We start from the raw sequence: 10,981 nt of genomic DNA on the forward strand, positions 1-10,981 counted from the left end.
AGCCTTTACATCAGTTGGATATCAAGAATGCGTTCCTTCATGGTGATCTTCAGGAGGAAGTGTATATGGAGCAACCACCCGGTTTTTTTGCTCAGGGGGAGTATGGGAAAGTCTGTCATTTGAATAAGTCCTTTATGGCTTGAAAAAGAGTCCACGAGCTTGGTTTGGCAAGTACAGTGAGGTAGTTCAGGAGTTTGGGTTGGAAATGAGTAAGTGCGATCACTCGGTCTTCTATCGGAAATTAGTAGCCGGCACTATTCTCCTTGTTTTATATGTTGATGATATTGTTATCACAGGAAGTGACTATGCGAGGATTTCTTCCCTCAAGTCTTTTCTGCATACTAGGTTTCATACAAAGAACTTGGGCCAGTTGAAATACTTTTTGGGAGTAGAAGTAAATAGAAGCAAGAAGGGAATTCTTTTGTCTCAGAGAAAGTACATTCTTGACTTGCTTGCAGAAACTGGAAAGTTGGCAGCTAAACCTTGCACTACTCCAATGGTTCCTAATGTGCATCTTATGAAAGATGATGGTGATCCTTTTGACGATCCAGAGAGATACGGGAGGTTAGTTAGGAAATTAAACTACCTTACTGCGACTCGTCCAGATATTGCTTTTGCGGTAAGTGTTGTTAGCCAGTTCATGTCTGCACCAACAGTCAAACATTGGGCAGCTTTGGAACAGATTTTGTGTTACTTGAAAAGAGCTCCTGGACTAGGCATATTATATAGCAATCACAATCATACTCGTATTGAGTGTTTTGCATATGCTGACTGGGCTGGATCGAAAACTGATAGAAGATTTACTACAGGTTATTGTGTCTTTGTTGGAGGAAACCTGGTATCATGGAGGAGTAAGAAGCAAAATGTTGTATCTTGATCTAGTGCAGAATTCGAGTATAGAGCTATGTCACAGTCTACATGTGAGATTATGTGGATACATCATCTGTTGACTGAAATTGGGTTAGAGCATCCAATACCAGCAAAACTCTGGTGTGATAATCAAGCTTCCCTCCATACTGCGTCAAATACGGTGTATCATGAAAGAACTAAGCATATTGAGGTTGACTGCCATTTTATTCGTGAGAAGATTCAGGAGAACTTGATCTCCACTGGCTACGTGAAGACAGGAGAGCAACCGGCTGATTTGTTCACAAAGGCGTTGAATGAAATTCGAGTTGATTACCTTTGTAACAGGCTGGGCATGATCAATATCTATGCTCCAGCTTAAGGGGGAGTGTTAGATAATGAATGTAGACATAATCTTATGTAATATACATAGCTAGCATAATTATAGGGATTCACAGCAGATTTATAGGATTTTCTTTTTGATTCTTTCCATAATTAAGACTCTATGTACTTGTATATATACTTGTTACTTCTTGAATACAACACAAGAGAGATTTCTCTATTGTCTCTGTACTTTACAATAAACAATCATCCAAGAGTTACAAAAGCCAAAACAGTACACAGCAATCCACAAACAAAATCTTTTTTCATAAAATATTTCTATGTACGTAGGACATAAACAAACAACAACAACAACAACAACAACAATGACCCACTAAAATCCTACTAGTAGGGTCTGGGGAGGGTAGTATGTACACAGACCTTAACCCTACCCCGAGGGAGTAGAGAGGCTGTTTTCGAAAGTCTATCTTGTGATATGAGCAATGAAAGAATGCAACTCCAGTTGAGAAGAACCCCCTTTCTCTCTGGACTGCCTTACTGCTTCTCCTAATTCTTCTGTTCTTTTCCTAATCTCATCGCCTTCTTCTGATGCCATTAACTTCCTCACAACATTCTCAATAGTGGAGGCACTCACTAGCTCCTCGCGTTTCTCCCACTCTCTCACAATCAGTCCTATTTTAAGTATTTCCGTCACAAAAAAAGGCATTAATTGGTTGTTCAGAATGCATAGGCCAAGCAACTATTGGCACTCCCATAGTAATACTCTCTATACAAGAATTCCATCCACAATGACTCATGAACCCACCTGTCGACGAATGAGCCAAGATTTCTAGCTGTGGCGCCCATTCTCTTACCACTAACCGGACCCCTTTAACTTTTTCTTCAAACCCCTCTGGCAACTCAAATCTTCTATCTTCCCCTTTAAATATATCTCCTCTATCGGCATCTCTCAACACCCATATGAACTTCTGTTCACTTCGCTCTAATCCCAGCCCGAGCTTCATGATTTCCTTATCAGAAAATGTAGTCGACGATCCAAAAGATACATAAAGAACTGATCTTAGAGGTTGGTTGTTAAGCCAATCTAAACATATGTTTCTCTTATTTGATACATGATCTAGTTTAGTAGGTAAAATCGGTCCGATTGCCCATTGCTTCTTATTTTGTGTACTAGCAAATTTTGCCATCAAATCAAGAAAATTACCTTCAAGTACTTTATTTGAATTGTACAAATCACCAGCTCTAATATCTCTATACTGAAGTTGAAAAGCTACTAACTTGTTAATCTCTTCTGGTGCATCTAATTCAAGTGAAGGTAACTTTTGAAGTAATTCATCTTCAAGTGGAATAGGCATTCCTTTAGGTATGCATGTGAAACTACAATACATAAAGAAAAAAGAAACACAGTTAAATATATAGGACTCAACATTATGCAAGGAAGAAACATCCTGAACATTATATGACATTAAAACATCATGAACAACGATAACCCGTCTTGATTTAGACGAAACATCTCGAAGGAAAGAAGCAATAGGCTCGCGCAAAAGCTTAGAATTAGCATCAAAGGATGGGAAAAGTTGGGATGGGAATTTACTCAAGGCATTAGGATTAGGTGTAGGTGAAGCAAAATCAGGAGTTGGGAGATCATGGAAATGGATTTTGGCTATGTTCGAAGGATTTAAGGCGTTGGCTCGAACACGAGCTTAAAGATTATGAGTGGCTGAACCAATATAGTATACTGGAAGTTTAGAGGACGAGGTGATTATACAGGCAAGTTGGAGAAGTTGATTGAGATGGCTTTCAGCTGGAAATGGAACCATAACTATAGCTATTTCATTGCTGCTATCCATATGGAGAAAACAAGTTTGAGAATTTGAATTGAAGTATACAGAGGAGTTTGATTGCCTTTTTATAAAGTTTGTATTGGAAGGGTTTTATATACAAATATAAACAGCTTACTTTATTAGACTTATCTTCTTGTCACGATACAAAGAGGCACATGTGGAATGACGTATATCATTACGTCATGTAAAAAATAAATTTATTCAATTGGATGAGAAATGAAGTTGACTCATTTGACTGCCGTGCACTCCAAGTTCGTTTATGCATGCATCTATTGATAGGTAAGATTAATTTTTTTTGGTCTAATAGTACATAATTTACTGCCCGAGCTTATAGCCAAAAACCTATTACGCAATTTTTTTACGGGAAATTTTTCTATAGACCAAATATCTAAGACACTATTTTTATGCTTAACTAGTCTTAGACACACACCGGTAGTAGTGGCAAAATGTTAAAAGAAAATAGTTATTCACCCATATTATCCATTAAAAAGGAGTTGGATAATGAATTAAAAACGGGTCAAATATGGATAAGAACTATATTATCCGCTTAGAAAATAGATAACTAATGGGTTTAACTTTTACATTTCTAAAGCCTCAAATTTAGGGTTCTCAAGTGTGGAGATTAGGAATTCTCCCGAAAGTGATTATATTCAAAAAGTCATGGATAATATTGATATCTATATTATCTGCCAGTGAACTCATTTTTATCCGTATTAATTATGGGTCATGTCAGATAATTTATCCATTTTGCATTATCCGTTTTCAACCCGCCTATATCCGACCTGACCGGTTCATTCGCCACCCTTATTCTGAGGAGACAATAGGTCTATAGAAAAATTTCCCCTAGAATAGGATGTATAACAGGAATTTGGCTACAAGCTCAAGGGTAAAACTATGTATTAAACCTCATTGAAAGCAATCTTATAGTTTATTTTTTTTCCATTGAAAGCCACCTAAGGATGTGTTGATGAGGCAAACTAATCTTTTTTAACTTATTTTATCTTTTAACTTTAGCCACTCTTCCTTCAAAGTGGTTGCTATGATATAAAAATAAATAAAAAATAAAAAAATAAAACAGGAGCTGCCCGATGCACTAAGCTCCAACTATGCGCGGGGTCCGGAAAAAGACGGATCACAAGGATCTATTATACACAACATTTCCCTGCATTTCTATAAGAGGCTGTTTCACGGCTCGAACCCATATACGCCAAGGTTCCCCTTTGTTGCTATGATCAAGATTCAAAGAAAAATGTCTTACTTTTATATGCCGTGTGCTTATCAAGAAATGATTAATGTATAGAACTTTCAATCCTCAGATATAGCGTCGTGTTAAACTGCCAGGGTTCTAGTGTCTTTGTCATTGCACAGAACACTTACAGACAACACAATTCATAAACATAGAACCTGTTACACTTGTAATGAAGTACTAGAAAATTTTGCAACCAGGGGACTGGCAAGACTTGCATATGACATCAAAAGGAGAGAACACATCCTGACTGTCTTGCCAGATTGCCATTGTGGACATTACATATCCATCCAAGCAAATCTCTCGAGAGATCCATTTACCAAATTACACCTAGAAGATGTAAAGACTAAGCAAATACATCTTGGATGTACGGCTATCACCATTTCGACAGACTTGGCCTGTTCAACCATCTTTGTACAATGTTGAACATCTAAAGCTAAACTACAGCAGACTGACTGTGATTCTTCAACTTCACAAAGTGCGAGCAACCTTTTCATACAGATCACGAGGCCAATTCTGATTCATATTGTTTGCGAGGAAGTTTGCAATCTGCAGAACCAAATTCACATCAATTTCATAAGATGTTCTTGTTAACCAAAAGTGATGTGACTTAATAAATGATAAGTCCAATTACTGATCCAAATATTGTACAACATCATCAAAACTCAAAAGGCCATCATCTTGAGTAGAACTAACTTTTTAAAACTGAAAAAAACACTTTAACTTAAGGAAGTAAAGAACCTGCTGTAATTTAACATGAGAGATTAAAGAACAAATTCTCACAGATGCATTAGATAACATCTTAAGAAATAAACATTGTATTAGCTGATGCTTTCTATCTGACTTAGTCAATGACATTCAGAAGCCAAATACTCTGTAAACACTCTGTTGATGGTGGACTCATAAGCAATCTATAAACAAATATTATTACATCTAAATAAGAGAAAGACATTCCAGCTCACTCGTTCATTCAGTAATCAAACATCAAGTACGATATAAATGGTTAGAAGTTGGTTGAACTGTACCCCCTATGAACTCAAAACAGAAGCAAAAACGTTTTCCTAGATTCTAGCTGGACACTTGAAGAGAATATTATGAATCAGGCAAGAGTACATACAAATTACTTTTTTGATAGATACATCTAATATACTCCTTCCATTCAATTTTCTATAACCAAGTTGCTATTCAAAGAGTCACCATTCTTCTTTGTTAGATTAGGTTTTCATCATATTTAGCTAACATCTGAACTTAGCGATGCATTTTAAGCGCTTCCTAGATTTACACTATTTATCTTGAAACAATAAACTTGTCAATTTCTGCAACCCGGCCAAAGATTCATCAGATAAATCTTGTTCAATAAAACTGGGTCATACTAATCGGGGAAAAGGTAGTCTACTACATAAGAATAGAAACTTAAACATGACAAGCACCTTCTTGGGAAGCCAGAAAATAAAAAACAAGGTGAAGAGAAATTTATGACGGATCCACTATTCAAAAGAAATGCATGACAGATCCACCTCATCTCGCCTGATCCAAGCTGTCATTTTATCTAAAACCATACAAGAATAGGCTGACAAAAGTAAACACATAGAAAGCTGCCTTCACTACACAACTTCAGTTAATCCCATTGCCTAACATGTTCCATTTATTTACAGCCTAATATGCTGTACTCCGCCCAACAAATCAAGCAGCCCCAAAGGCACATGCATCAGAAAATTGTCACTTAGACGTTGAAAAATTGGATTATGAAATTGCGAAACATAATTTTGGAATTGGAATCAGTGACCCTAGTCATAACCTCAGAACATAATTCGCTCAACCCATTTCATTGGATATTGAATACAAAACCACCACAGATTAAATCAAAAGGATGAGCTCCCCAATTGCGTCTTGCCTATTAAGAGTGAATCAAGCAATGACAGCAAGGAAAAAACACTTAGGAAAAGTGAGAGTCATGAAGGACAAGCACACAACATAACTGGAAGTAAAAAAACAAAGTGAACATAACTACAAAGGGCACCTATAAGAAGCTAGGAGCAGAGCCACTATGCAAAGAGCAACCAAAAGACAAAATGGATGAGAATGAACATGAACATGTATGCTGTAAGATTTACCTTGTCCCTTAAAGAACGAAGTGACCCATCAGTATCTCTGACATTCTCCAGGCAATGAAGCGCAACTTTTAGGAGGTCTGGTACACAAACTTGGACATGGTGAGACAAATTTTTAAAGACATCTGTGGCGAAATCTGGCGTCCTTGGATCCAAAGGAAGGAAAGGGAGCTTAGCCACTTCCTTTATAGCATCCAAGTGATTCCCAAGTCTTGCAAGCTTATGAATAGATAGCACAGCCTCCAGCTGTCTTAGAACAATTTGTTGTGCCAACACATTCTCTCTCTCTTGGGGACTGCACAGAAGGATGAGATTAGGCTTCCATTCCAGAACAGTTACGAGGCATTCAAAAAATCATAATAAGAAATGATTTATAGCCGCAGAAAATAATGTTTGACCACCAGCCAATTCTGCATATTACCTGATGTCAGGGTAATATTTGAACATCTCCAGGATCTCATTTCCTGAAAGAATGAGCCCAGATGTCCGGCTATCCCCATCCAACCTTCCACGTGCCAATGCACATATTGCATCAGAAAGGCACTTGTTTATCGTATCCAATGCAGCTGAAAATGCCCCCACTCTCTTTTGAATCTCTATGGACTGTAAAATGTTAAAGCGCACAAAATTCACGGAGTGATAAGTACATCATACCACAGAAGAGAAAAGGGAAAGGGCTGGAGCATAGAGATAAGAAGACAAACCTGATTAGTGAAAATAGTAAACAATTTACTGGAAGATAAAAATTAAAGAACTTTAGAAACACTCATACAAGGAAATGTTATAGCAGCTTTATTTCATGCACAATAATGTGCATTTGGATCTACATTAGCTTTACATGTGTTCATCAAAACTCATCAAAATTTTGGACAGGTGAAGTAACAGAAATAAAGGTTATCATAATTTAGAACTGCAAATGAACCACCTTGAGGATTTAATTCGCATTTGGTAATGAAGGAAGAAAAGTGTTACAAAAGTTAACCATCCTCAATTGAAAGAGGAAAAAAAAGCATGGGGCAAGAATATCTTTTTCCCATCAAGTTATATATGAAAAGGGGGAAAAGCTGTAGCATAGGAGAAGGTATGAAAACAAAACTTCCATGCAGAAGTTCTGAAAACATGAAGGAGACAGCAGCACAAGTTAGGCCAGCAACATTTTGGCCTTTTTTCCATGGAAGAGAAGATTTGTTCAAAATGAACGAGAGTAGCAATCAATTGACCAGTTATCCTTCAGTAGGACAAAGGATCCACGTTGCATCGGGGTTATCCTCAATTTCACATTCCGCAACTTCAGCTTCAGTCAATTGGGCTGATTATTATTACTTGGCCTCTTTTCATTAACCGAGTACAAAAAGATTCACTACTACAACATGGTCAAGAATCCTTAAGCAGAATATGCCTAAAGCTCAAGACCACCATGGTTATGATGAAAGCATAGAAAAGAGAAAATTGTCTGTCTACAGATAGATCAACAGAAAGTACATGACGAGACATTCGCTAAGCACAACAATTGCTCAAGAAAAGAAGACTTCAAATCAAGCCCCAAAAAAAAAAGATTTCATGCTACAGTCCATAGAGGTAATTTACTGTCATTGAATGGAGAAAGGAACACTTCAGATTGATTATTAAGACTTATCTCGAACTGCACACGTTAGAGCAATAAGTATGAAACTTGGTTATGTCACTAAGTAAAAGGAAGAAAGAAAAGATTACCTTGTCATAAAGCCCCGCATCCTGATACTGCCGAGCAGCGTCAAGTAGAAACTGTTGTCTTGTCTTTTCATCTGTTAAAAACCTTCCAAGCTGACCTTCTTCTCCAGTACCCCTTGGACCAAGTAAAATATCAATACCACCATCTCGCGACAAAAGCTCTGTAAGAAGTTGCTTCAACATTGAGCTCCTTTGCCTTTGCTGATCCATATTACCACGTCCACTCCATGACAACTGCCCACCACCAACTGCTGCTGCTGCTTGCACATAGTATTCCAATGCCATTGCCAGATCACCATGACGCAGGTAAAATGATCCATACTGCCTAATTATGCTAGAAGCTTCAGCAAAAGCATCCATGGCCCCAAATTTTTGCCCTAACCCTGTTCCTTCAGAGAGGACTCCATAGTCTGCCAACACAATAGCCATATGAGCAGCATCTACATTATATCCTTCATCTCCCATATCCTTGGACAAATAAAGGACGGCTGGAAGTAGCTGGATGCTTAAAAGTAAAACATAAGGATAAACCAAAGGATCCTTTCCATTCTTAGTATAGTGTGATGGCTCAAACTTGTTTAGGTAAGCTTGCAAATCATCCAAAGTGTAAGGTGCCAACCCCTCATTTAGGACAACAGAAGACCTGACAGGACTCTCACGTACAGCAGATAATTTGAACCACAAGAAATCCTCTATAGTAGAGAAAAGTGTAGGGAATTCTCGAACAAATCTGTCAATTTGCCTACGGGAACCAGATATTATGGTGTAGAGTAGCAACTTTTTCTTATCGTACATTGGTCGACCTGCTCGATCACCCAACCTTAACATCTTCTCACATTCTTCTGAAGCAACTGCCGCTGTCTCTGCTGATACCATGCCTCCACTGGAAATCCACTCTGTCAGCTGCAAAAAACAGGGACTGTTAAAATTTAAGATGAATGGACAACAAATACTCCCTCCGTTTCAATTTATGTGAACCTATTTCCTTTTTAGTCCGTGCCAAAAAGAATGACCACTTTCCCTATTTGGAAACAATTTACCTTTATGCAAGGATTTATAGCCATACAAAATATGTGTGCCTTATTTTATACCACAAGTTCAAAAGTCTTCTCTCTTTTCTTAAACTCCGTGCTCAGCCAAATAGGTTTATAAATTGAAACGGAGGGAGTACGAGATATGAAATTGACAGAACACATACCAGAGGAGCAAACTGGTGGGACATGCGAGATAGCTGGGCAATCTCTCTTGCTTCATTGTAGTAGCCGGTTCTCAAGCAAAAGTATATCTATTTTAGATAGAATAACCCGAATCAGTTTGATTTATACATTTTCTTGGTAAAGTTAAAGGTGCAGTTAAAAGTTCAAGTTGTTCCAAAACAGGGTAAAGCAGCAATAATGCACATTTTATAATTGGTCATGACCAAGAGCAATACCTTCTACTCGTATTTATTTTCTTCTACCACTACATTGTTGAGTCCACACTATCCTTGCTGTTTATCTTAGCCCCGGGCCTTAGATACTGGTTACTGTTATTGCATGTCATTTATCTTTTGGTTGTTATGCTTCTGTTACTATTACGGTTTCTACTGGAGTTACTAATGAATTGTCTTATCTTGTTTTTTTTTTTTTATTTCCGTCTTTCTGAGCCAAGGGTCTATCGAAAACAGCCTCTCTGCCCTATCAGGGTAGGGGTAAGGTCTGCGTACACATTACCCTCCCCAGACCCCACTTTGTGGGATTATACTGGGTAGTTGTTGTTGTTGTTGTTACTACTACATTGTTGCTAGATTGATAGTAAATTATGAAAATCTAAAACGATGAAAATAGCAAAAGTTTAGAGCACAAAAACTATATAAATTATTGCAGCTGGTCGAAGCAAGAGGTATAACAAATAAAGGAACCAACTATGAATTTAAGATTGTCGAATAATCATAAGCCAGCAAATATTGGAAGGAAAGCATCCAAAGAAAAAAAAAGTTGTAAAGAAAATACAAGAGAAAAGAAAGACTCCCTAGTTAATTCAAGAAATTGTTAGATAAATTAAATCTCAAACAACACTAAGATCCTGAAGGAAAATAACACCAACCAGCTGATGAAAAAACAAGAAAGTGAAACTACTCAATTGCACAGAATATAGCCTAACATATATGTTTATAAAAAGAATCTGGTCAAATTCCTTTTCAAATCACAAGGAGGTTATCTAGTTTGATTTGATATGCGTCAATTACATGATTTGCAAACCTGAAGGTTTTATACAAGTAATGGCAATTCTTGAAATACAAGAACAAATAAGAGAACAGTCGTAACTTGCACATATGATTAGATTGATTGATCTAAACCATAACTGAAATATCACCTATCAAAAAAGGAAGAAAAGAAACCTTAATGGAAACATCTAAAGTTCATAACAAAATGCAAAAGCCTGCATAAGGATGGTTTGTGTCATCAGAGTAAAGCATTCAAACCTGCTGCCAGGTGGTATCAACAGGAGGCTGTCTACGGGCATCAACCGCATCAAAATCAAGGACCCCATAGTCCCTTAGACGGATCTGAGGTAGGGAAGAACAATCACGCTAATGCCAGTCATAGAAAATAAAAAACAATCTCCACAATGCTATAACCATGGAAAATGATATATGCCAGCCTCCTAAAACGAAGATTGCAGATAACTAATGACATGCTAAAGAGATGCCAAACTAACCCTGAGAAAGGCACGGATTCTCTGCAAATTACCAACAGCACCACCAAGTGCGGCCTACAATAGTCAGCAGGACCTCAATTATCAGTAATGTCAATTTACAACAAATCATGACAAGCCGAAGAAACCATTCTCCCCGCATGTGCCCCCCCCCCCCCCGAACCCAAAAAGAACGAAAACCAGAA

The 10,981-nt window shown here is 37.7% G+C and overlaps 2 protein-coding genes across 2 annotated transcripts in view; both read right to left on the minus strand.

Moving 5' to 3' along the window:
- Positions 1-1,651: 1,651 nt before the first annotated feature.
- LOC109212074 (zeatin O-xylosyltransferase-like) lies at positions 1,652-3,038 on the minus strand. Its single transcript, XM_019375690.1, has 4 exons — positions 2,957-3,038; positions 2,653-2,890; positions 1,994-2,565; positions 1,652-1,860 (listed from the first exon to the last, which is right to left on the minus strand). Exons 1-4 carry the CDS (start codon positions 3,036-3,038, stop codon positions 1,652-1,654), a joined length of 1,101 nt encoding a protein of 366 aa, XP_019231235.1.
- Positions 3,039-4,306: 1,268 nt separating this feature from the next.
- Positions 4,307-10,981, minus strand: part of LOC109212077 (nuclear pore complex protein NUP93A-like) — a 23,156-nt gene continuing 16,481 nt past the window's right edge. Inside the window, exons 9-15 of the mRNA XM_019375691.1 lie at positions 10,800-10,853; positions 10,564-10,647; positions 9,298-9,384; positions 8,103-9,002; positions 6,811-6,992; positions 6,393-6,684; positions 4,307-4,827 (exon numbers count right to left, since the gene is read on the minus strand). Of these exons, the coding sequence (XP_019231236.1) occupies positions 4,750-4,827; positions 6,393-6,684; positions 6,811-6,992; positions 8,103-9,002; positions 9,298-9,384; positions 10,564-10,647; positions 10,800-10,853 (1,677 nt within the window). The 3' untranslated portion in view covers positions 4,307-4,749. The remainder of the gene's footprint in view (positions 4,828-6,392; positions 6,685-6,810; positions 6,993-8,102; positions 9,003-9,297; positions 9,385-10,563; positions 10,648-10,799; positions 10,854-10,981) is intronic.

Source organism: Nicotiana attenuata, unplaced genomic scaffold, assembly GCF_001879085.1.
Source record: "Nicotiana attenuata strain UT unplaced genomic scaffold, NIATTr2, whole genome shotgun sequence".
NCBI lineage: Eukaryota > Viridiplantae > Streptophyta > Magnoliopsida > Solanales > Solanaceae > Nicotiana > Nicotiana attenuata.